At 46.6% G+C, this 26,498-nt stretch overlaps 1 protein-coding gene across 1 annotated transcript in view; it reads left to right on the top strand.

The window, feature by feature from the left end:
• The window catches only part of RPL7 (ribosomal protein L7), a 55,576-nt gene that overhangs the window by 6,375 nt on the left and 22,703 nt on the right, over positions 1 to 26,498 (top strand). Inside the window, exons 3-5 of the mRNA XM_029591475.1 lie at positions 6,421 to 6,587; positions 7,177 to 7,314; positions 19,592 to 19,701. Coding sequence (XP_029447335.1) covers positions 6,421 to 6,587; positions 7,177 to 7,314; positions 19,592 to 19,701 — 415 coding nt within the window. The remainder of the gene's footprint in view (positions 1 to 6,420; positions 6,588 to 7,176; positions 7,315 to 19,591; positions 19,702 to 26,498) is intronic.

Here is a 26,498-nt window from a genome sequence, read left to right as displayed (position 1 = left end):
GACCTGATCCAATCGATTGGCCTCGAAAACAAGACCGGTGCCACATTCCCGTTCGCCATCTCGGGAAGGATCCGATGACCCGAGCATATCGGGGCAGGGAACGTCAGCGCACAGTGCGGCGCCGAAAATGATGGAGCATAGCGGGATGCCGACAGCGTCGAAGATAATTATGGTGCCGAGGAAGTCGGCGCATACCATGGCCCCGACAATGGCGGCGCAGACAATCATGGCGCCAAAGAGGTCGAAGCATACGGCACCGGGGACATCGGTGCAGACTACGGCGTGTTGACACATATTACTGTGGAGTCAAGATGCTGACGTGAATTATACAGTCTTTCACGAGACAAAATCCCATCTCAGCCTGTATACGGGCAAAAGAGAACACACAAACACCAAAGTAGTCGGAAGCAGAGACACCAGTCTCCACTATTCTCTCACTCTACATCTCGTGATTCTACGCCACGACGATCCGAGACTTCATCAAAAGGGTCTCAGTCTAAGCACAGAAGAAGGTCACCATCAAGGGAGACAACTCAGAGGCCACCAGGGCACATACATAGGCTCAGACACCATTCACTTCATGAAACATTGTCAAAATAGACCTCAGAATGGGAAGTCAGTCCTTCCAGCTCCAGGTCCTCCAGAGGTCAGCGCCCTAAGGCACATTCACATCAATCGCCCATATGCCTCACTTCTTCTCACACTTCCATGTCTTCACGTGGTTCTTCTAAAGGACTAGAAGATACATCTCAACCACCGGCAGAACCATTACCACAGCATACTGGTAAAGCAGTCATGCCTCCTAAGACAAGGGAAGCTTTCTGGCAATTATCACAATCGTTAGCAGGATTCTATGAAACTCTAGAATCCTCGTACAAAATTACAAATCAACCACCGAAGGCTGCTAGTGAACCTAATGTTCAACCTTCACGGGAGCCATCGGCAGAACCCCCTCGTATCACCAGTTCCAGACCGGTCTCTATTCCCAATTACAAAACAAGACATTCAAGGAGATTCTACGTCCCCACCTACATCTCCTTCATCCTCGACAGGGTTCCCGTCAGATCCGCAAGAACAACCACAAGAACCATATTCTCTGCCAGAAGATCCCTCGTACCCTCGATTTTTGGAGAAACTAGGTACCATTTTGCATTTAGATGTACAGAAGGAATCCGATCTCAGATCAGAGACCTTAGGTTTTTGATGTTCCGGGAGAGCCCACTTCACTCCCACCGCAAGAGTTTGCTACACAGTGTTCTCCAAAAATCTTGGGAAACACCTCAATCTCTGTCAGCGGTCTCAAGAAAATCCGACATCAAGTTTCGAATGAAGAAAGATCCACCGTATGCGCTACCGCAATTACCTCATGAGTCCATAGTAGTAGAATCGGCGATGCAACATTTCAAAAAATCAAAAACTCACTCCACTTACCCACCGACCAAAGACAATAGGTATTGGATGAATTTGGACGGAAGGTGTACCAAAACGTAATGCTAACTGCTAGAATTATGCATCACCAATTTTATATGGTGCAATATTTATATGAATGCCTTCAGGCGACGAAGGGTATGCTCTCCTCTACGGCGGATCAATCACCTCAAACGCTCCATGATATGGAAGAGTGTTCCAGACACCTCCTTAGGTCAGTATATGAAGGCCTGGAAACATCATCCAAAGCATCCGCAACAGCCATAGCGGCCCGTCGAATGGCGTAGTTACGTTCCAGTTCCATAAGAGAAGATTTGCAGGAAAAACTGGCAAATCTACCATGTACGGGAGATAACCTTTTTGGTACCAGATTCCAAGAGACAGTGGGAAAACTAAAGGACGAAGCGATAGCCGTACAATCTTTACAAGCACAACCAGCTTACGTGGCCTCACGACGTTACTACCCGTACAATCGGCCATCTTATGGGCGCAGACCTTATAGGTCTTATCAATCTTTCCGTCTTTAACCATACCCATCGTATCAACGAACACAACAACAGCAACAACAAGCCCCACTTCATCGTAGGGGTAAACCTCGCAATCAGAGGCAGCAGACCCAACAGCCGGCAACTGCGATTAAACCAACGCAGTCTTTTTAGACTTACAGCCACCACCACAAAACTTAACGCCGCCAGGAAGAATCCAGTCATGTCTAGCAGTGTGGGAACAGATTACTTCAGACCAGTGGGTGCTAGAAATAATACGACAAGGTTATCAACTTCAATTTACAACAAAACCACCATTACCCTACCTTCCCACACTAAAAATTCAGAGATCTCAGTTACAACTAGCGGAAGAGATTGCAAGCCTACACAATCAGCAGGCCATCAAACTACTATCCCGGAAACAGCAAAGCATGGGATTTTACTCCCCATACTTCCTGATACCAAAGAAATCAGGTGGCCTATGCCCCATCCTGGACCTTTGGGAACTCAACAAATTCCTGACCAAAGAGAAATTCAAAATGGTATCCTTAAAGTCAATTCTTCCTCTAATGCAACCCAACGACTGGATGTGCTCCATCGACCTGAAGGATGCATACACTCACATTCCAATCCATCCATCCTCTTGGCGTTACCTATGTTTTCGCTACAAACATCAGCACTACCAGTACAAGGTACTCCTCTTTGGATTATCGGCTGCACCCAGAGTGTTCATCAAATTCATGGTAGTGGTGGTGGCTCATCTCAGACAAGAGGGTAAGATAATCTTTCCATATCTGGACGATTGGCTCATAATAGCCTCGACTCGAGAGATATTGATCGATCATCTCCAAAGAATAATACAATGCTTACAAGCATTAGGACTAGTGATCAATTTTCAGAAATCACATCTGCAACCAACACAGCAGCTGCAGTTTATAGGAGCATATCTGGACACCACTCGGAGCAGAGCATACCTCCCATCGGAAAGAAGATTACAATTACGTCAGCTTCTGCATCACTTGAAAAACACTCAAAGACCCTCAGCGAGACAAGTGTTAGTAGTCTTAGGTCACATGGCGGCAACCAATTTCATAGTTCCCAATACCAGACTACATATGAGACGTCTGCAGTAGGGACTGAAACGTCAGTGGAGACAACACACACAACCATTAACACAGAAAATAAGACTAACGTCCGAGATGAAGAAGGACATAGCATGGTGGCTTTTCCAAGTCACCCTCTCCAAGGGAGCACTGTTCCGTCTTCCCACGCACAATGCAGTCCTAACCACAGACGCATCGCGGAAGGGTTGGGGAGTGCATCTCGAAATTTACGAAACGCAAGGGGTATGGACACTAGCAGAACAAAGCCTACAGATAAATTTGTTGGAACTCAGAGCGATCCAAAGGGCTCTACAAGTTTTTAAAGACTACCTAAAGGGCCGCAGAGTCATGATCTACACGGACAATCAAGTAGCGATGTTTTACATCAACAAACAAGGAGGGTCCGGTTCATGGTCCCTCTGCAAAGAGACATTGTTTATCTTCCAACATGCTCATCAGCATTGCATACATCTGCAAGCCACTTACCTTCCGGGAGTAGCAAACACACGAGCGGACAGGTTAAGTCGATCTTTCATCTTCACGAATGGACACTCAATACAGACATAACCCAAACCGTCCTCATGCAATGGGGAACACCTTCGATAGATCTCTTCGCAACGGAGATCAATGCTCAAGTTCCCAAATTCTGCTCGATAAAACCCAGCAAACTCCGGATAGCTCAAGATGCTTTCCTCATCCCTTGGACGACAGGCCTCCTATATGCCTTTCCTCCCATACCTCTGATAACAATTCAAAAGTTCATAGCGGACAGGGCTCAATTGATACTCATTGCCCCAGCCTGGCCGCGTCAACCATGGTACAGTTTCCTTCTTCGACTATCTCTAGAAGAACCAATACGTCAACCGAATCGTCCAGATCTCCTACTTCAGGATCAGGGGACTCTTCTACACCCATTACACGCATCTCTCCACTTGACAGCGTGGAGGTTGAATGGCTCCTGTTAACAGAATAGGGAGTCTCTAGGTCTACACAATTAATTTTATTAGAATCCAGGAAACTCTCAACAAGGAAGAACTACAACTACAAATGGAAACGTTACTCAACTTGTTGCATATCCAATAACGTATCACCAATAGACCAGAAAAACTAATGGATTACCTTCATACACTGTATGACACTGGACAAGCCACATCTTCCATTAGAGTTCATCTCAGTGCAAAGGCACATACCATAGACCATTAAATGACACACCGATATCATCTGTTACTATCCCGTTTCATTAGAGGACTCTCTCATCTTCATCCTCCAGTTTCAAAACCTCCAGGTCCATGGAATAGCAACACAGTCCTGAAACAACTCATGCTTTCCCCCTTTGAACCTATGGAATCAGCACATATAAAGTACCTTACTTGGAAGGTAGTGTTTTTAATAGCAGTAACTTCGGCAAGACGAGTCAGCGAGCTACAAGCAACTAGTCCATTATTCGCCATACTTGCAGTTTTTTCACCAAAAAGTGGTTCTCTGAACTCACCCATCCTTCTTACTAAAAGTAGTTTCGCTGTTCCATCTTAACCAAAGCATAGAACCACCAATCTTTTTTCCTAAACCTCATGCCAATGAGAGGGAAAAGTTACTCCAAACGCTGGATTGTAAAAGAGAGTTAGCTTACTACAAAGAGAGAACAAAATTGGAATCCCGAGCTTCTCAACTATTTGTATCATTTGATCCAAAAGCACCGGGACTACCAGTGTCAAAATGTACCATTTCCAGCTGGATAGTACAATGCATTCAATTTTGCTATGACAAGCAGAAGTTACATCTGTCTTCTATACCCAAAGCTCACCAAGTGAGAACACTAGCAACTTCATGGGCACACCTTCGAAATGTACAACCCATAGACATTTGTAAGGCAGCTACATGGTCATCACTCCATACCTTCACATTGCACTACTGCCTTGATCAGCAAGCGACCACGGATGCAAAGATAGGGTAAGCAATCCTGCAATCTCTATCCTCCTGTCCAAGGTGACTACCACACTTCTTCAGATCACGTCCAGCTATATGTATCACAATTAACGTGATCAGGAGCTTGGGACTCCCATGACAGCATGGCTAATTCAACCCTGCTATCAACGGGGAAAAAGCAAGTTTGCTTACCGTAAACGGTGTTTCCGTAGATAGGATGAATTAGCCATGCTGACCCGCCCTCCTCCCTGGCAGTCACCGCTTCTTCGAATCAACTACAGCTTAATCACAGACTGAGGAGAATCTGTTACTTTCCTGCATGGGAACACACGCGCAGCCGCAGAGACAAAAAGCTGAACCTCTGCTTAACAAAGCTCCGCCTCCCGGACCTGATTGGCAGATCCCATGACAGCATGGCTAATTCATCCTGCTATCTACGGAAACACAGTTTACGGTAAGCAAACTTGCTTTTATTCAGTTTATAAATTGCATTTACAAACATGGGTCAGTATGATGTACAATAGATCATAAAAGGCACTCCCTATATGAAGTACCTTTATACATTCAATTGCCTTTTGCTTGTTCAGATGGTTGCTAATATCAGAAGGCATTTTTCTGTGAAGCATGACTTATAATTTTCCTTCAGTATTTCTGCACCAGTTTCTTTGTTCATAAAAACATAGCAAGGCTCTTCTGCCATCCAAAGGGTAAACGGTATTTATTTGTAAATTGGAATCATTGTAGAAACTTTGTTATGTATTTGCTGTGTCCTCCCCCTCCATCATTCCTTGGGCGCTATACAATCAAATGGAATGGTATACATTTTGTGAATAATTGCCAAAGACAGCTATTTTGGACACTATGTTAAAGGACATGGCTACCTGTAAGAAAATTAAGCCAGTGCATAATAATACAGTTGCTATAGACTGTAAATTTCTGGTTGCTTGTTAAGTTGTTCCAGGTCAAGAAAAGGAATGACTTTAATTTTTACCTGGTATATTTCTCCCGCTCCTTTGTATGTCCAGCTCAATCAGAACCAGGGCTGGTATCTGGCACCATAAATCTTCATTCCCAACTACCTGGGGATTTTTTTTTTCCTATTCCCCATCTTCTCTCCCCAAAATAAAAATCAATCTATAGTCTACAGTGGTCATTGCAGTGGAATCTGCAATTATGGGCCCCGAATCTGGCTGGGGGATATCTGATTTAAGCAATAACCATGACTCTTCTTTCTTCTCCTGCTTCCCCCTCCCCCCTTTGACCCCTCAAGGGATTGTTAACACTGCCTCTACAATATCCCCAGTCGATCATCAACCTGGGGAGCGAAAGACTTGGGGATTAAACGGGCGGCCTTCTGCATGAAAGTGTACAACACTTGCCACCTGAGCCTGGGCTGCCAAGAAAAAGAATTCTTAAGTCTTCTGATAAATTAGATTCTAGTAGGTTAATTTTTAATAGATTTACTCCTTCCATTTCAGCTTCGCAAGGAAAAAAGGAAGCTCATTTATAAGAGAGCAGAAGCCTATCACAAGGAATACAGACAAATGTATAGACGTGAAATTCGCATGGCTCGAATGGCCCGAAAAGCTGGCAATTACTATGTACCCGCTGAGCCAAAACTGGCCTTTGTTATCAGGATCAGGGGGTAAGAGTCCTACAGCAGAAGATGTGTAAAGTAACATTACTAAAGAGTCTTATTTTAAGTGAATATGAGCTTTGCTTTAATTGTGAATATCTTGAAAAATGACTGGGATTGGCCATAAAAGATAAATGGTTTGTATTATTATGGAGCAATCTAATCACATTTTTTGCTTAGAGACACAAAAATAATGGATTTGCCAGAAGGTATAGTTTCTGGATCAATAAATGTCATTTGCTTACTCATAATGTTGTCTTGCTAAATTTGTAGAAATATGATGGCATAAAAAGACCAATATGGTCTAGCCAGTCTGCCCATCCACACTGGCTACTTAGCTTTATGATCCCTAGCACTCACAGAGATCCTTATTTGTGTAGGCCTTTTTGAATTTAGATACTGTCCCCGACTTCACCACCCTCCATGGATAGGCATCTTTCTTTGACTATCTTGGAGTAGTTGATGGTGGTATGTTCTCCATCTTGTTGATATGTTGATCAGTGCTGAATTGCTGCAGACACACATCTTACATGCTGTGAAAGTGTACTGGTACTTGGGGTACCCAAGAATTTTGAGCTTCTTTGTCTGGTCTTTGCAGCATCAATGGTGTTAGCCCCAAGGTCCGTAAAGTGCTACAACTCCTTCGCTTGAGACAAATCTTCAATGGCACTTTCGTAAAGCTAAACAAGGCTTCCATCAACATGCTGAGGATTGTTGAACCCTACATCGCATGGGGGTAAGGGTTTATGATTCTGCTATTTTCTTTCCAAAGCTGTGATTAATTTTCATTGGCAGTCCATATTAGGTGATCATCTTTTTGCTTTGAGATTGAGCAGCACAGTTTACTGAAATGTACAAACGAAATTGAGGAATTTTAAAGCCAGTGTAATTGGGTTCAAAAAGGTTTGGATATGTTCCTAGAGGAAAAATCCATACGCTGCTATTAATCAATAAGGAATAGTGACTTGAGATCCATTTAATGTTTAGGTACTTGCCATGTACTTGTGACTTGGATTGGTCACTGTTGGAAACAGGATGCTGGGCTTGATGGACCCTTGGTCTGACCCAGTATGGCATATCTTATTTTATTCAGCCAAACCAGTCCAGCTGCATGAGTTATGCTTGGCAGCCAGCAGATGAAGAAAGAGAACAAAGGTTTGCTGACCTCATTCCTTATAGGGCCTGAGCTATGATTGAGTCCTGGTTTTAGAGTAGGTAAAGAGGAAATTTGGTGGACTTGGGCTTGCTACTGAGGTGATTAGTTTTGGGACTCCCTCCCCTGGATTAACCTAGCCTTGTGACCAGCGAGCTTCCTTTGGGAACTGGGTCTTTGTTTTTCATTCTGTTGTCGACCCTTGCCCTTTTAACTGACTCCTTTCCCAGCTGGCTGCACACAGTTAAAAAAAAAAACCAAACAAATAAATAAATAGAAAGCTGAATGGCTGACATGTCTTGGCCATCCTGTAGCAGGAGACCCCAGGTACTTTGGGGTTTCTCTAGCGCTGGGCAGCAAAGGGAGAAGCTTGTGATGGCTGTGTTACAGGAGTGTGGGAGAAAGGTCCACTGTGTTATATGTGCTGGGTTCTGTTAGGGGGAAATGGTGCAGCTTTTGTGAGGAGGAGAGGGAGAGAGAACATGGCTGGAGGGGGGTGCAACAGTGGTGGGGTCATTGGGCCAGACTATTTCCACCAGTGGGACTGCTACTGTGATGGGTATTTTGAATCTGTGGGAATGGAGGGCTCGGACCAGGGGACTCCTCCCTTGCTTCCCATGTTATTGGAAGCCTTTGCAGCTGTCTCTGGAATGTTGGAGGTTGCGGCTCATAAGACCAGCAGGGAGTTAGGCTGGAACCAGTGACTGCTGCTTCCTGGTCAGCTATGTCAGTTGAAATGCATCAGGCATTTTCCTAGTATGTAGCCAGATGGACTCAGGATCAATGGGTTATGTGCTCCCCTGTGAGCAGATGGAGACGGAGTCAGGTTTCAAAGCTGACGTCACCCAAGATATACCCCTGCAGTGACCTCAGCCATTCAGAATCTCTCCGTCTCCTAGCAGATGTGGACGTGCTATCCCCACACCAGCATTGGTGTTTAGCGGGATTGCAATGCTAGTTTGAAGAAGAAAAAAATTTACCTTTAAATTGGAGAAAGATCGAGCCCCACTCTCCTGTGGTGATACCTAAAGGTCCCTCCCCGTTGAGAATTCCTGAGGCGATTTCCGAGTTCCCTTAGAGGTGCGCCTTGGTCTGGTAGCCAGTCCTCGGTGAAAGGCAGCGTGTGCAGGAAGCAGAGCGCGGCGGTGACTGCGTAAATCCATGCCCCTGCAGCCAGAGAACGTCTCTGTACCCAGCCAGTAAGCACTGAGCCCAGGTAAGTAGAGAAGACCTCCTCTAATTCGGAGACTTGGAGGGCCTTCGGTAACACTTTCCTCCTGTCTCCTTGCTTGGCCTGCTGTACCGACAACATTCTTGATCCCGTTAGGGCAAGGGAAGAAGGTTTCCGAGCACGTTGAGTAGCCTCCCGATGGGCTAGGCCCCACTTCAGGCTCGGTGGGCACTCCACGTTGTAGGCCGTGGCGGCGCCATCTTGCATGCGGTCTGGTGCAGTGCCATTTTCCCCCATTGTTCATCGGTACGCGCGTAGCGGGCCAGCCCTGTTGTCCGCCTAAAGCGTGCATAAATGCGCCCATACAAGCACAAGTACAACCGGACGCCTATACTTAGACGTGTCGGGGCGGATTTGTGTACGTTCGAGCACAGGCTACAGTGTACTATAGCTCCAGCAACAAAGAAGCACAAGCGAAACTCCCTTTATGCTGTCTTCCATATTAGGGCTGCACAGTCTGACCTAGAATCCTTCCTGTGTCAGTACTGTGAGGAAGGCCAGAGGAGGACTGGACTCTCAAAACTTCTCCAAGCCTAGCTCCCTCCTAGTTGGAGGACAGGTCAGCCATGACCTTATGTGGTAGCACCCCATATCTGAGCAATCCCCGGGGCTGGGTCCTCCCTGGGAGAGGGCAGTTTAGTGGCCCCCTACCCCAGTTCCTCCTGGGCTAGGTATGGACCCAGCAACCTTTTCTTGGCTGGATTTCTTTCAGGGCTTTCAAGCCTTTGTTCAGGCATAGTCAGCTGCTGCTGCCCCTGTCCAGTCTGAGCCCCAGATGGGAAGGTTTTGTCCTCCCAGCCCTATCAGCATGCCTCAGGACATGCCTCGCCTCATTAAGTGTAAACCTGACAGGGACCCAGACACCACAGATGACGAAGGGGATGCAGACTCATTGGAGGACGGGGAAATCCCTCCAGGCTGGAGCCATACTGGACCATGCAACGGCTTTTCTACAGAGATGAATTGCTGGCCCTGGTCTCCCAGACCCTGAAGACTCTGGGAGTTCCCAGCATGAACCCTATGATGTAACCAAAGAAGAATCCCATCTTGGTGTGTCTATGGAAAGCCTCTTGCTATTTCCCAATGCTGGAAGCCATCCAGGAGTTGATTGACCTGGAGTGAGTTGCCCCGGAAGCCAGTTCTAAAGGAGGTCGGGCCTTGGAGGTTTGTACCCTCTGGAACCAGTGGCCAAAGAACGCCTGCGTTTTCCGAAAGTGGATGCCCTGATCTGCGCTGGCTCAAAGTGAACAACTATCCCAGTAGAGGGAAGAACGTTTTGAAGGATGCACATGATAAGCAGTTGGAGTCCATCCTTAAGCAAGCCTTTGATGCAACAACAATGACACACCAGAATGCTTCCTGTTGTGCCCTGGTGGCTCATTCGTGTCTGCTTCTCTCTCTCGAGAGGGCAGAAGGCTCAGGGGTGCATCCCAGAGAGAGGGATCAAGTCCGCCGTGGCCTTTCCTGGCAGATGCAAGCTCTGACCTAGTGCATTCCTCGGCCAGAGGAGTAGCCTCAGTAGTGGCGGGCAGAAGACAGCTATGGCTGCAAAATTGGTCAGCAGATGTGACCTTTAAGGCAAACCTCACAAAAATGCTCTTTAAGGTATCTCTCCTATTCAGAAGAGAATTGGAAAAGCTAGCCAGTAAGTGGGGTGACTCTCCAGTGCCTCGGCTACCGGAAGATAGTCCATGAGGGGGTCAGACCAGGGGCTCCCAGCACTTCCGGCCATACAGAAACTCGTCATTTCAGACATCTCAGCCCTCGGGAAGGTCTCAGTCCTTTCAGAGCCGACAACCAAAAAGAGGAACTTGTTTGGGCTCAGGTTCGACCTTAATTTCCCAATGAAGTTTGACCGACCCATCCACGGGACGAGGAGATAGAAGAGGGATAGTCGGCCCCCTATCAGTGGTGGGTTGAGATCACGTCAGACAAATGGGTACTGGACATCATAAGAGAAGGATACGCTCTGGAATTTTGCAGCATACCTCGGGATATGTTCATGATGTCACCTTGCCACTCCCAGCACAAAAAAAAACTGGCAGTGGAATCCATGTTGATAAGGCTTCTCAGTTTGAGGGCTATAACCCCGGTACCTACACCTCAGGAAAATATGGGGCGTTATTCCATCTATTTCATCGTACTCAAGAAGGAGGGTTCATTCCAACCCATCCTGGATCTCAAGAGTGTCAATAGTCATCTGCGGATAATTCACTTATGCATGGAAACTCTTCGCTCCATCATAATGGCCGTACAACCAGGAGAGTTCTTGACCTCTCTGAGGCCTACCTTCATGTCCCAATTCATCAAGACCACCAGCGTTTCCTATGCTTAGTGGTACTGGGCCACCATTATCAATTCTGGGCGTTGCCTTTTGGCCTGGCAACTGCCCCCAGAACATTCTTCAAAATTATGGTGGTCGTGGCGGTGGCATTGAGGAAAGAAGGGATCCTGGTGCACCCTTACTTAGACAGCTGGCTGATCTGGGCAAAGTCATTGGAAAAGAGCCTCCAGGTGACCAGCAGGGTTGGGTCATGAACATGGACAAGAGCAGCCTCAAGTCCTCCCAGTCCTTAGAGTACCTGGGAGTCCGTTCGACACCAAGTAGGGCAAAGTCTTCCTCCCTCCCTCGAGGATGGGGAAACTGATGTGCCAAGAGTGTCGGTTGACGAACACAATGTGTCAACCTGGAGGTAGTACCGTGGGTGAGGGCATGTTAGAACCCACTGTCTCAAGACTACTCGATTCGCCTCCACCAAGAGATGGAAGTATGTTCTCTGCTGCAGTGGTGGCTACAGGAAGTTCACCTAAGCAAGGGTGTAAGCCTGTCCCCACTGAACTGGCTGGTCCTCATGACGGGTGCGAGTCTCTGAGGGTGGGGCGTTCACTGTCAGGAATTGAAGCCAGGGGCAATGGACCAAGGAGGAGGCATGCTGGAACATAACCGCCTAGAAGCACGAGCGGTCAGATTAGGGTGTCTGCAATTTAGCCGTTCCAGGGTCAGGTAGTCCGCGTGATGTTGGACAACGCAACAGCGGTAGGACAGGTGCCTGGGTGTGCGTCGGGAGAGGGGGCACTTAACATGAGCGCCGGCTCTCCCGTATTTTTTTTACTGTATTGGCCTGCAGGTGGTCCTCCCCAGTCTCGAGTCGACTCCAAGAAGTTGTCATTGCTGAAGCAGGTCAGACAGAGCTTGGATTGGTAGTTGGTTCTCAGGAATCTGGAAATTGAGGTAGACTTGGAGTCTCTCCCCCACCTCCCTGTGAATTATGGTGACAGACAATGCCAGTCATCTTGGCTGGCGAGTGCATTATCAGGGACAGATAGTTCGGGTGTCTGGTCAACAGAGTAGTCTAAGTGGGCAATTAGTTGTTTGTAAACGGAGGTAAGGAGGGCACTTTTGCACGTTGCTCCTCTTCTGAAGTGGCAAGTGGTCAGGGATTCTGTCAGTCAGTGCAACAGCAGTAGCACAGGTGAAGGAACAGGAGTCTGCAAGTAGCACAAGAGGCAACCCAGTTGATGGAGTGGGAGGACAGGTATATGAGGATGCAGGAGTAGAGAATGTGCATCCAGATTTTCTCAGCCGGAACTCTCTCTGGATCCAGGGTAGTGCTCCCTGTCAGAGGGGGCTGACTTGTTGAAAAAGGACAATTGGGGACAGTCTGTGATGGATTTGATGGCCTCCCGCAACAAAGCCAAGGTGAGCAGTTTTTTTTTTTTTGGTTTTTTTTTAGTTGAATGAAGGAAAAAGAGTGAGTTGGATGCCCTGATTTAGAAATGGCCAGAAAGGGGTCATCTGTGTGTTTCCTCCATGGCTCTTGATGGATGGGACCTTGCATAGGCTTTCAGAGCATTGGGCCCTCATGATTGTAGTAGCTCCAGATTGGTCAAGACACCCTTGGTACACAGATCTGGTGAGAATGTTGGAGGGAAACCCAGTGGTGGTTCCTCAGTCCAGAGGTTTGTAGGTCCAAGGTCCACTGGCGCATGAAGGACCCAGCTTGGTGTTTTCTTACAGCTTGGCCCTTGAGAGGACTCATTTAGTTAAAGATTATTCTCAAGGGGTGTACATGCCAGGAAAATATGTGTCCCTGGGGTATATAATAATCTGGAGAGTTTTTGAGAACCAGTGTTCAAGCAGAGTTTTGTGACCAGGAGAGCCTTGGTTCCAATTCTTTTGGACTTTTTGCAGGAAGGCTTGAATTAAGGGTAAGTCATTAATTCTCTGTTTCAGAGGTCATTTGGGGAGCAGCTCTGCCTGCCTATCCTGACATTACTCGGGTCCTTTGAGGTGGTGTTTGGCTTCCGGTTAGAGAGTTATTTCTTGCCTGAGATCTGAATTTAGTCTCTCTTTCCTCAATGTTCAGCAGTTTGAGCCTGTAAGAAAGGTGTTTCTCAAGTATCTCACTGTTAAGTCAGTTTTTTGTTTGGTGGCAATTTGTTCTGCAATGTGTACTTTTGAGCTGCAAATATTGTTTTTCAGGTAAAGTTGTGTGTATGCACACAGTGCCATCATTTATTCCAAAAATGGTGTCAACCTTTTTATCTCAATCAAGTGGTCTGTCTGCCCTTTTTCTAGGAGGAGTCATGCAGGGAAGAGTTTGGTTGGTTGCATCGTCTAGATGTCAGAAGGATTTTGCTTCAGTATTTGAAGGTGACTAATGATTTCAGGAAATCTGATCATCTTTGTGCTATTTATAGTCCCAGGAAGGGTGAAGTGCCTTTGATTGCTCAGTGGATTAAGGAGACTATAGAGGTGGCCTACATTGATGGGGATTTCACTCTTCTAAGCTTTTGAGGGCTGTCACTACCAGAGCACAGGCAGCATAGGCCAAGCGTCATTTGAAATTGCCGGATGAGATTTGCAAGGTGGAAACATGGTTTTCCTAGCGTGTAGCAGATGGACTCAGGACCAGTGGGTATAGTGTGCTCCTGATAGCAGTTGGAGACGGAGTCAGATTTCAATCTGATGTCAGCACTACATATACCCGTGCACGAGGCTTTGCTCGCCAGTTTTTTCCGTCTCCATAGCAGTTCAGGACTTCACACATGCTTGCACAGCGTTAGAAACCCAAACATCCTCAAGCAGTCTTAGGATGTATCAGCTATGACCTTACAGATCGCTGCCTGCTGCGCCGTGGTATCACGCGCCTGCCTGGCTATGGCCAGGGACACAACTACGCCAATCGAAGCATTAGACCTAGCAATATCATTCCTCATGGATGCGACCTCAGACATGGTACGCACCTCAGCCAGGAGTCTCTCGTCCATAGTGGCAGCCAGAAGACAGCTCTGGCTCCGAAGCTGGTCAGCCGATGCGACCTCTAAGACTAGGCTCACGAGAATGTCCTTTAGAGGAACACTCCTATTTGGAAGCAACCTGGACAAATTAGCCGACAAATGGGGCGAGTCCCCAGTACCCTGTCTACCGGAGGACAGGAACAAGAGGAACCAACGCCCCTCTCCCCGGGAACCCAAGGGCAGAGGATCCCAGCGTTATAGACCATACAAAAACACTTACCAAGCCTGCCGGCAAGGGCAGTCCTTTCGGAACAGACACAACAAACGAGGAGCCGGCTCGGGACCAGGCCCCAGCCGCAACATGCAATGAGAATCAGCAGACCCATCTACAAGAAGAGATCATAGGGGGCAGACTTGCCCTATTCTACCAAAGATGGGTCGAAATAACGTCCGACAATTGGGTCCTATCCATCATCTGAGAGGGATACTACCTGGACTTCCACAGCATCCCCCCCGGACAAGTTTGTGATTTCTCCGTGCCACGACCCCTCCAAGAGGAAGGCAGTGGAAACCACACTATCAAAATTACTCGCCCTGAAGGCAATAACACCGGTGCCCACGCACCAACAAAATTCTGGGCACTATTCCATCTACTTTATTGTGCCCAAGAAAGTGGGAACATTCCGGCCATACTGGACCTCAAGACCGTCAATCGCAACCTTAAGGTACCCCGCTTCCGCGTGGAAATCCTGCGTTCTGTCAGAAAGGCAATACAACCGGGAGAATTCCTGACCTCCCTGGATCTGTTAGAAGCCTATCTCCACATACCAATCCATCGCCTCCATCAGCGTTTCCTACGCTTTGCGGTATTGGGCCATCACCACCAGTTCCAGGCCCTACCGTTCGGGCTAGCTACGGCTCCCCGAACGTTCACCAAGATCATGGTGGTGGTAGCGGCAACACTCAGGAAAGAAGGGATCCTCGTGCACCTAAACCTGGACGATTGGATGATCAGAGCAAAATCGCCAGAGGAAAGCCATCAAGCAACCACCAGAGTCATGGAACTACTGCAGAACCTCGGGTGGGTCGTCAACACACCCAAGAGCCACCTGCAGCCCTCCCAATCCCTAGAGTACCTGGGAGTCCGGTTTGACGCCAAATGGAACAAATTCACCCTTCCCCCTACAAGGAGAAGGAGATTGACGGAACAACTACGAGCATTGTTGAACTCCACTCTCTCCACGGCATGGGACTATCTCCAAGTCCTTGGACTCATGGCATCAACCATAGAAGTTGTCCTGTGGGCAAGGGCCCACATGTGGCCCCTACAACATTCCCTACTGTCATAGTGGAACCCGATGACTCAGAACTATTCCGCCCCCCTCTGGCTTCCGGCGAAGGTTCGGAACCTACTACAATGGTGGCTACAAGAAGACCATCTGAGCGAGGGAACAAGCCTATCCCCACCAGAATGGACCTTGCTCACCACGGATGCGAGCCTGCGGGGATGGGGAGCCCACTGCCAGGAGCTAACGGCTCAAGGGCAATGGGACAAAGAAGAGTCGGCAAGGAACATAAACCGACTGGAAGCCCGAGCAGTCAGACTAGCCTGCCTACGGTTCAGCCACAGACTCCGGGGCAAATCAGAGTCATGTTGGACAACACCACAACAGTGGCCTACATCAACCGCCGGGGAAAACCAGAAGCCAGCAGGTGTCTCTGGAAATAGAGCCCCTAATGACGTGGGCAGAATCAAACCTACAGGGGATATCAGCTGCCCACATCGCGGGAAAAGACAACGTCACTGCAGACTACCTCAGCAGAGAGAGTCTGGATCCAGGGGAATGGACACTGTCTTACAGCAGCCTTCCAGTGGATAGTAAACCACTGGCGAACCTCAGCCATGGATTTTCTGGCAACTGGGTCCAACACCCGGGTTCCCAAGTTCTTCAGCCGAAGACTGGAGCCGCTGTCCTTGGGAATCGACACCCTCATCCAGACCTGGCCACAGGAGGACCTACTGTACGCCTTCCCTCCATGGCCGCTACTGGGCGGAATCATCTGCAAGATAGAACACCACAGAGGGCTGGTACTTCTAGTGGCCACGGACTGGCCAAGAAGACCGTGGTACGCGGACATGCGAAGACTTCTGGCGGGAAACACTCCACGCCTACCTCCACACAGGGATCTACTTCAGCAAGGACCGATCCTCCATGAAGACCTAACGAGATTCTCACGTTCTGGCCATTGAGAGGTCTCGCCTGAAAAAGAGTGGATACTCAGGACCAGTGATTGACACACTGTTCCGAGCGCGCAAGTTCTCCACCTCCTTAACATATATACGAGTATGGAGAATATTTGAAGCCTGGTGTAAGGACCGCGACATCCTTACACGGTCAGACAAAATCCCCATGATCCTGGAATTTCTGCAGGACGGCGTGAACAAAGGGTTGTCCCTCAACTCCATCAAGGTACAACTGGCTGCTCTGACCAGCTTCAGACCTAGGGTGGACGGCACCAGCCTAGCGGCCCACCCAGACGTCTCCCGCTTCTTAAAAGGGGTCAAGCACATTTGGCCACCCCTAAAGTGGCCGATAACCCTATGGAATCTCAATCTAGTGTTAGACTTCCTAGCGGGAGCTTCGTTCAGACCAACTCTCAGTCTGTCCCTACGGCTCCTGACCTTGAAGACTGCGTTCCTCGTGGCAATCTGCTCAGCCCATCGAATCTCCGAACTTCAATCACTATCATGCCGGGAGCCGTTCCTCAGATTCACACCGAGATCCATACAGCTGCGCACGGTACCCTCCTTCCTGCCAAAGGTGGTTTATCACTTCCATTTAAAACAAACCATCTCGCTGCTATCTCCAGACGAGCATAAGGACTTGGAAGACTCACGCCTCCTTCGCCACCTGAATGTCGGCAGTCTCCTAGTCAGATACCTGGAAAGATCGGAACCTATACAAAAGACGGACCATCTGTTCGTTCTTCACAGCGGGAAGAAGCAAGGAGAAGCGCGGACAACCATAGCCCGCTGGATCAAAGAAGTAATCTAGGCGGCCTATGTAGAGGCAGGCAAGCCACCACCTCTACAAGTCAAGGCCCATTCCACAAGGGCCCAGGCAGTGTCCTAGGCAGAAACCAAGATGTTGTCACCCACAGAGATCTGTTGGGCGGCAACGTGGTCCTCCATCCACACCTCGAGATTCTATCGCCTGGATGTTCAGGCCAAGGAGGACACAGCAGTCACAAGGGTAATACTAAATGGGTCACGGGCAGCCTCCCACCCGGTTCGGGAGTAGCTTTTGTCCATCTGCTACACACTAGGAAATGTAGAAATTACTTACCTGATAATTTCATTTTCTTTAGTGTAGACAGATGGACTGAGCACCCCGCCCATGGCTGCCTCGCAATCAAGAATCCTCGGGGGGGAACCTCCCCCCGAGTGCAACACAAGCACAGGTAAGCCAACCCTTATCTCTAGTTCAGACACGCATATTGCCAGGTGTCGGCGCTTCTCGGTTGAGTGTCCTGGCGGTCTCCAGCTAGAAACCACGTCAACCAATAAGTTACTCAAGTTAATCAAGTTATCCAAAAAAATTATCCAAACATATATATCCATAATTGCTTTTCGAGGAGAAAACTGGAGAGCAAAGCCTCGTGCAGGGGTATATGTAGTGCTGACGTCAGATTGAAATCTGACTCTGTCTCCAACTGCTATCAGGAGCACCCTATACCCATTGGTCCTGAGTCCATCTGTCTACACTAAGGAAAATGAAATTATCAGGTAAGTAATTTCTATAATTTTCTGTATTTATTTTTATAGCATTATCTCCTAGATGTTCAAGCCAAGGAAGAGAAAGCATTTGGCATGGCCATCCTGAGAGTGGTTTGGCAGTGTTCCGTCCTAAGGGATACTCCCCAGGCATCTGAACTGATCTGGCTAGATGAAGAAGAAAGAGACATTTATACTCTTACCTGATCATTTCCTTGACTCTAGCTAGACCAGTCCAAGACCCTTCTTAACTGCCAAAGTATGTATCCTGGATTGTATTTTGGAGTGTTATAGGTTGATGTGCTTGCTGGAAGACAGCTTTGTTGGTTATATTGTGAATAGGACCAGGTTTGGTTCAATTCAGGTGAGAGATTTCTTTAAGTTTCTTATTGAATGTTTTCTGTTTTGTGTTCCCTGAAAGCCCTTGGGTTTGACGGTGGGGCAGATTGTTTGTGTTTTACTTAGCTTGTTACAAGGAATACTATCAGGTGAACATATACGGGGTGATGTCAGCAAACCTTTGTTCTCTGTCTTCATCTGCTGGCTGGGGACCATACACATGCATCTGGACTAGTCTGGCTGGATTCAGGAAAGAACATTATCAGGTAAGAGTAAATTTCTCCTTTTCTTTCCTTTATCAGCCATTTGGCAAGCAGTTTCTGCATAGGAAGCTGTTTGTTGTTTTTAGTCAAATGGCAGCTGGAAATAATACTTGGTTTCTTTTGTGTGTGTGTGTGTGTGTAGAGCATTGTTCATTGGTATAGTGTGGACCTATTGAACAGTTTGTTGCCTGTCTTAGGGGCCAATGCAATATTTGTGCTCAGAAAACGGGCACTCAATGTTGAGTGCTTGTTTTTTTCCTAACTTGCGCCCAGCCACCTCTCCTGGGCACACGATCTAATATTTAAATTAGAGGTTGCGCAAAAAAAGGAGTTGCTAGGGAAAATTTGTGCATCCCTAGCACCTCCTCTGCATCGGACGTATAGGAGAGGTGGCTGTCGAGCGGGTTGGGAAAACAGACGCTCAATTTACAAGCATCCGTTTTCTCCTGCCACCGGCATAGACACGCACAAGATACATGGCCTGGACCGAGTATCTTGTGTGTGTCTATTGGGCGTCCATTTTTTTAATTATTTTTTCCAGAAACCTTTTTACTAAATCTGCTTTGATTCCTCCTGCTTAGTATCGCAACGATACTATTAGGAGGAATCACAGAAAGTGGAATTTTTTTTTTTTTTTTTTTACAATGCACCCTTGAGTGTGGCATATTTCACGCCAGCCCTAGGCTGGCATACAATTTGCTGCTATGCGGTAATTTGGACGCGCTAATCCCCTTATTATATTGGGGCTTATGGATGCGCATCCAATCGCGCTAGCCGCTGCGCACGGTATTGCATCGGCCCCTTATATATTTGGTTTTTTCTTCTCAAGGAAATATGTGGATTTGTCTGTAGGGTTAATCTTTTGATGTAGACAGAGAAAAGATCATGTGATTGCTGTTGGGAGTGAGGGAGAGGAGAGGTTTGAACCTTCCTTTTTCTGTTATCTGAGAATGGAGTACAAATTCTTCTTAACAGAAACAAACTTCAAGCATGACTTTTTTGATGTCTTAGTTACCCCAACCTGAAGTCTGTGCGGGAACTCATCTACAAGCGTGGTTACCTCAAGATCAAGAAGCAGCGCATTCCTTTGACTGATAATGCCCTGATTGAGAACCAGCTTGGTGAGTACAGCTAGTATGGTTACACAAGATTTATTGAAGAAATTTTGCAGAGACAATTTATTCTTTGATGTGAATCCTAATTCATTCACTCAACTAGTAGGAGGTCAGCAAATTATTTGAAAAGCCTCTGGCCCTTCTCTGAATAATTGTTTGTGATGCTTAATCTAGTTTCTAACAATTTTCATAATATTGCTTTTTGGTGCCAGAAGTCAGGTATTCAGCAGTACGCTTTGGAAAGCACTGATACTCGAGGTAAAAAGGTGACATCACAAATTTTCTGGTCATCATGGTAACTTGGTACCCAGGGTTTACCAAGCACTGCTTTGAGATGTGAAACAATCAAGGCAACGGAGGTAAATGTCATGCTTGAGTATGGATGTAGTAAAGAGGAGGGAGATGGTTTGATAGGGTAGGAATGGTCCAGTGAAGAAATATGAGAAGTGGTTTCATCATAGCATGTTAGAAGTTGTCAGGGATGGTTGCAGAGGCAAGTGATAGAGGTGATGATTGCAGAGGAGGTAGCAATGAGTAATTGTTTGGAATGGGTTCAGGCATAAGCAGTGAATTTGGAGGAGGAGAGAAAATTGGGCAGTTTCCTTCCTTATGAATTTGGAAAAAAGGTGACAAGGTAGAGGGGGCCTGGTAGAGAACTGGAGATTAATCTTTTCCAACCTTGTCATGGAAGAAGTTAGCTATTGCTTGAGCAGAGTGTGAAGGGGGTGGGGGAAGAAAAATATAAAAACTGGCGCAGTGATTTTCTGTGACAATGTACTGCTCACTGTAAGATATTTCAAATGGGCATTCATGCTTCCCTCGGTGTTCATGCAGAGATGTAAATCTGATTTCCTTGTCCTTCTGCTCCACTAGTCAAGAGCGAATGGTTTTAGTCCCCTCATCCATCAGTTAGAGGCAGAGTTGTTTAAAAAAAACAAATCACCTCCTGTATGCATGTCCTGCATGGAACCAGATATAGCCAGTGTTTTCTGCCTCCAGCTATTGTGGACAAGCCTCGACCTGTTTGTTTGGTTTTTTTTAATTGAAAATAATTTTTATGGCTATTTCATGTTTGTAATACAGCATTTAAACTATTTTTGAGTATAATTTATCTTAAGAGCCAAGCTCCAGCCGATTGTTGTCTGCAGTGTAGCAAGCCAGGACAGCAACGCAGCTCATTACCCATCTGATGGGGTTTGTTTTCTCTGGGAGAGCACTAAATATGTAATTTGAGCATGCCCTTTTTCTGAGCTGAAATGCTTGTGGAGGGCAAGCTCCTGCAGTTGATAAGCCATGCAGTGAAACATGCCTTTGACAGTTTTCAGGACTCAAAGCTTCCCATTCCTTGAATGTGGTAATAGATTGAACAATAAAAAAAAAAAAAAACTAGAGAAGGTAATGCTCTTTTATTATTCAAATTAGCGGTACCCCGGTCAGGCGTTGCAGTGGCAGAGTCAGGTTCTTTACCCTCCCTCCCCCTTCCCCTTGCTCATTTACCTCAGTCACTCATCCTCCTCCCCCTTGGTCACTCACCCCCCCTTCCCTCCCCTGTCCCCACTCCAACTCTCTCCCCTCACACTCACCTCCCCCCTCATTCTCCCTCCCCTCACTGTGACCTCCCCCCGCCTACTGCCTACCCTTCAGATCAGAAAACCTTTGTCTTTCTATTTCTGTGGGAACCCCCCACCCCAACCCTTTAAATCAAATAATAACCCCCCACCCTCCTGCCCCCTCCCAAGACCTGGGAAATTAAAATTGTTGGTGCTATATGTGGTCTGTCCCTGGGCGTCTGTGCGCATTATGTAGCCAAATAGGGGCATGCCTAACCAAATTTTCACTTCCAAATTTGTTTTGTGGTCTGGGGAGGGCTATTTTGGTGCGTTCCAGAGATCGTGCAAGTTTAGTGTATGTATTTGTGTGTGAACCTCCCCCCTTCCCCCAAAAAACAACCCTATGAGAAAAGTTCTCTTAAACTAACCACCCCACACTCTCCTGCCCCCCCCCCCCCCCCCCCCGAGACCTGATAAAAATGTCAGTCGGTGGAGCGGGCATTCAGGAGTGGTCCGGGAGCGATGTATTGGCGTTGGTCCGTCTGCTGCGAGCACTGAAACAGGTTCAGACGGCCCTTTGCCCTTACTATGTCGGTGGGGTGGAGCATTGGCAGTGGTAGGTCCTCTGACATAGTAAGGGCAAAGGTCCGCCGGCTGCCTGTCCTGAAAATGGCGCCAAGGGGCCCTCGCCCTTACTATGTCACATGGGCTACTGCCGCCATTGGTGTCCCCGAGTGGCATAGTAAGGGAAAGGGCCGTCAGTGCCATGTTGATTGCTGGCAGCCGACGGCCGTAGTGCAGGAGATGTGTCCCGGACCGGTCCTGGCCCCCGCTGGAGCCTCCCGGACTTCTGTCAGGTTTGTGTGTGTTGTGAGGGCCTGGGAAGTAAATAAATTTGGCATGTGTGTGGGGGGTGTAGGAGGGTGGTTTTGTGAGTGTTGGGAGGCTGTGGGAAGTAAATCAATTTGGTATGTGTGTGGGGGGGGGGGGTGTATTTTATCTGTAAAGGAAATAGTTATCTTCCGGCGAAAAAAAGTGCGTGAATGTGTTAAAATGGAAGTGAAACGTGGACCTGGACTGGCGAAATGATTAGTGTAGCATGTGTTAGTGTAAGGTGTAACAGATGGCGCTTACGTCCAGCAGATGTCGCTGTTTTCTCGAAATTTTTTAAACCTATTTTACCTGTCACAGGTGTGACATATCTGTAATGTAAGTACAGAAGAACCTTCCTGTATGCAAAATGAAGGTTGTGTCCAAATTTGAAAGCAATCGGTTCAGTGGTTTCTGAGATTAGCAATTTTGTCCAAACTATTTAACATTTTTATTTATATAGATTTGCCTTTAATTTATTTAAAGGCAGAAAAAGAACCAGAGCTTTTAGGTGGCTAAGGTAAGACACAAACGGACCATCCAATCTGCTTGCTGGGCAGACTGGATGGGGCCGTTTGGTCTTCTTCTGCCGTCATTTCTATGATTCTATGATGATAAAAAAAAAAAAAGAAAGGGAAAAGATACTTTTGTATTGAAAGCATTTTCCTAAGGCTGGGAGAGATTTTCTGAGGATTACCATGTGCCAGCTCATATGGCGATGCTTTGTGAGACCGTTAAAAGGCAGCAGTGTCTGACAGCGCACATAATATTCAGCTTGCAAATGCGATAATTAAACAGAGTGAAAATCAAAAAGAGCAAGCTTACAATCTGGGGCCTTTACTAGCCTGAAACTAGTGCAAAAGCATATTTTAAACTTGCAGAGAGAGAACAGCTAATGGTTTCTTCTGTTGTGTTTGGACTGCCACCATCTTGAGAGCAGCTTGAGGAGTTACATGTTCTGCACAGCCACTTAGAATTCCTAACTCTCAAAGTGCTGGAACAAAGTTACAAAAAAGTTATAGTGATTACTGCCAGCATCCCTGCCTCTGCGATTTTATCTCCTTCAGATCCTTAAGAATCCTAAACACTTTTCAGCCTTTAAAGAAAAAGGTAAATATATAATTAAATGTTATGTAATCTTCATGTCCTGCAACTCAAATACAGGAATTTAGTAACGACATGCTAAGAGGGCATACTTATTTCCCTCAAACAGTAGTCTCTCCCTCTATAGATCAGGAGGGGCTGGTGGTAGGGGGGAGAGATTATTTCTGAGCAATAGGAGGTCTCAGTAATTTGTTTCACTAAGAGGAAATTTAGGTTTGAAAATTCTGCAAACTGAGAGGGACACAGAAGGCATCCATAGCCGTTCCACACTCTACAGAACTGAAGATTAAACTCCTTTCAGAATAGACTTTTCCCAAGACCGGCTAGAGACATATAATACTATTTTCACGATTAGCTCTTCTAACCTTAGATAAAGTAACATCTGTTTTCAGAAGCCATCGGTTGATGCCAAATTCTCTCCACTGAGCAGGAAATTATCTGTCCCTGTGGAAGGAAGCGCAGCATGTAAGGAATTATGCCTTACGTTTTTCAACTATCTGTACGGATGGCACCTGCACTGGTAGTGTGGAAAGAGCCGTATTAAGCAGAAATGAGCAGCTTTTTTGATGGAGATCAGGTGGTTCAGCTTGAATCCACAGCTACTTATTCTGATGAGATTGCTGAATTGGTTAGTTGTTAGGAGCTAGAAGGCTTTTATGACTCTGGCATTAGGCTACTGGTTCTTGTTCCAAATTGTATCTCGGCAAAATGTCTTGCAAAGAGTTTATTTGGTGAGATACTTGAAAGGCTAGTCTTGAGATTAGATGAATCAAAATCACAGAGTCTTCCAGAGGATAGGTCAAACTTTTAAATTTTACAGAGGGTGCTAGAAAAGCTAGAACAAATGTTTTATAGAGAGTGGATCCACATTGCCAGAGACTAGTAGGGCTTGGATATCATTCAAAATGTTTACGCCCTAAAATTGGTTTTCCCAACACCTAACACATTAATTTTTTTTTCCATGTTTATCACCTACAAAGACAATTACTGTACTGACAGCACTGAACATTAATTAAGCTAAGTGTTATGTTCTGCTCCATTTCAAAAGCAAGAGCGAAGATGTTAATCAGTATACTTTGAAAGTCCAAAACTTACTTAAAAGAAAAAAAAGGGGATAGGCCCTTACAGACCTATTCTGGACTTCATATGGGTGAACAAATGCTTACCCTTATTTTCATTTGGAATCTCTTCATTCATGTTATTTTGTCAGTAAGAAAAGGCAGTTATCTGACTTTGCTAGACCTGTCAGAGGAATAAATTAAAATAGACTATAATACTGAATGCTTACTTCCCATTAAAAGATATGGGGCCAGCAATCTTACTTCGCTCTCCTTCTAACTTCAGAATTAAGTTTGCGTGTTTTTTGGCTTTGGTTGGAGGCACAAATAAAACTGAATAATGCTGGAGGCCTGATTTTCAAAAGCATTTACGCATATAAACGCACTTTACCCATGCAAGTGGGCTTTTGAAAATTGGTATAATATATACCTTTGATTTGTTCAGAAGGATTTTGTCTGCATTAGGTGTGAAAATTACTACAAAATGTTACATTTGCATGTATAATTCTTTTTTAAAATTTGCCTGAAATTAATAGTAAGTTTTATGCAGAAGGGATATATGCAGAAGGGTATATCACTGGAGAACCCAGACTGGAAATTAAGACAACAGATGCCGGTTATAAGAGATTAGGGTGCTCTTTGTCAGGGTCGGGCAGAGAAAGAGTATGGGGTCTATAAATTGCTTAGAGTCGAGTCATATGGCTATCATTGTTCCATTTTTCAGTCCGTGATTAGGTGAGTAACAGAGTACTATGCGACTGTGTAACAGCAGTAGCATACATTAAACAAAGGGGAATCCAAAGCCAAGAACTTTGGAGGAAGTGGAGCTACTATTCACATGGTAGGAGGAAAATCTGCTACAGCATTACACATTGTAGGTCAGGAGAATGTGCAAGCAGAGTTTCTGGACCAAAGTTTGATAGATCCAGGAGCTAGGCCATTGCATGCTCAGGCAGATAATGCAGAAATGGGGTGAACCACAAATGGTGCTCATGGCATCTAACCAGAGTGCTAAGACAAGAAGGTTCTTCAGCCAACAAAAGAATTATGGCAGCGAGGTAACAGACGCGTTGATACAGAAGTGGCCAAGGGAATTATTGCTTTCTGTTTTTCCCCACCTTGGCCATTAATAGGCTGTGTAATAAAGAAGCTCGTGAAGGAGTAGGTATATGAGGTCCTAGTGGCACCAGATTGGCCGTGAAGACCATGATATGCTGATTTCTGCAGACTGATGGTGGATTGACCATTGCATGTTCAAGGCATAAAGATTTCCCATTATTGCCATGGACCGGCAATAATGGGAAACCTATCTCCGTTCTCACTTATGGCATGGTTCTTGAGAGGGCAAGATTAGCCAAGAAGGGATTAAAAATCTTCAGTTATTAGAACAAAGTTGAGATCTAAAAAGAATTTCACAAAGAGAGCTTTTGTGAGGGTAGGGCAAATTTTTGCATCATTGTGGAAGGATTAGCTGTTTGTCATGGAGATATTCTGACAATCTTACAGAAGGGTCTTGACAATGCTTGGCCTTGAATTGTTTAATGGTACAGGTTACAGTGATTTCTTACATTAAGGGAAAAATTAAAGGGACATTTCCTAGCGTGTAGCAGATGGACTCGGGACCAATGGGTATCGTGTACTCCTGCTAGCAGTTGGAGACGGATCAGATTTCAATCTGACGTCAGCCCCTAGTACATATACCCCTGCAGCATTTTCCGTCTCCATAGCAGTTCGGGACTATCTGCACGCTCTCAAGCGTTAGATCAAATTTAAAGAAGAAAAACCCAAAATTGAAAGAAGAAAACCTACCTGAAGACGAGCCCCGCTCTCGTGCGGTGATACCCTCTGGTCCGTCCCCCAGTTGAGATTCCCGAGGTGATTTCCATGGTCCCTCGGAGGTGAGCCTCGGTCCGGCAGCCGAATCGAGGCGAGGACCCTAGCCCCCGATCCTTCAGGCACGGCTGAGAGGCAGCGGGTGCACCCTCAAGCGCAGCGGTGAAGGTATTTGCCCTCTCCCCCCGCAGCCGGAGACCGCCTGGGACGAAACCGGGAAGCGCCAAATACAAGGTAAGGTAGAAATCTTCTACTCGAATCCGGTCTCCGATGGTCGAGGACGATCACAGGTCACCGACCAGGACCAGTGCCGCCGGGTTGATCCACCCTAGCAGGGCCAGGCCCCGGCTATTCCAAGAGTCTGCCCACGTGGAGACTCTCCGTGGGG

Source organism: Rhinatrema bivittatum, chromosome 2 (genome assembly GCF_901001135.1).
Source record: "Rhinatrema bivittatum chromosome 2, aRhiBiv1.1, whole genome shotgun sequence".
Taxonomy (NCBI): Eukaryota; Metazoa; Chordata; class Amphibia; order Gymnophiona; family Rhinatrematidae; genus Rhinatrema; species Rhinatrema bivittatum.
The sequence above is the reverse complement of the archived record's forward strand: the minus strand, read 5'-3'. Positions and strand labels throughout refer to the sequence as shown.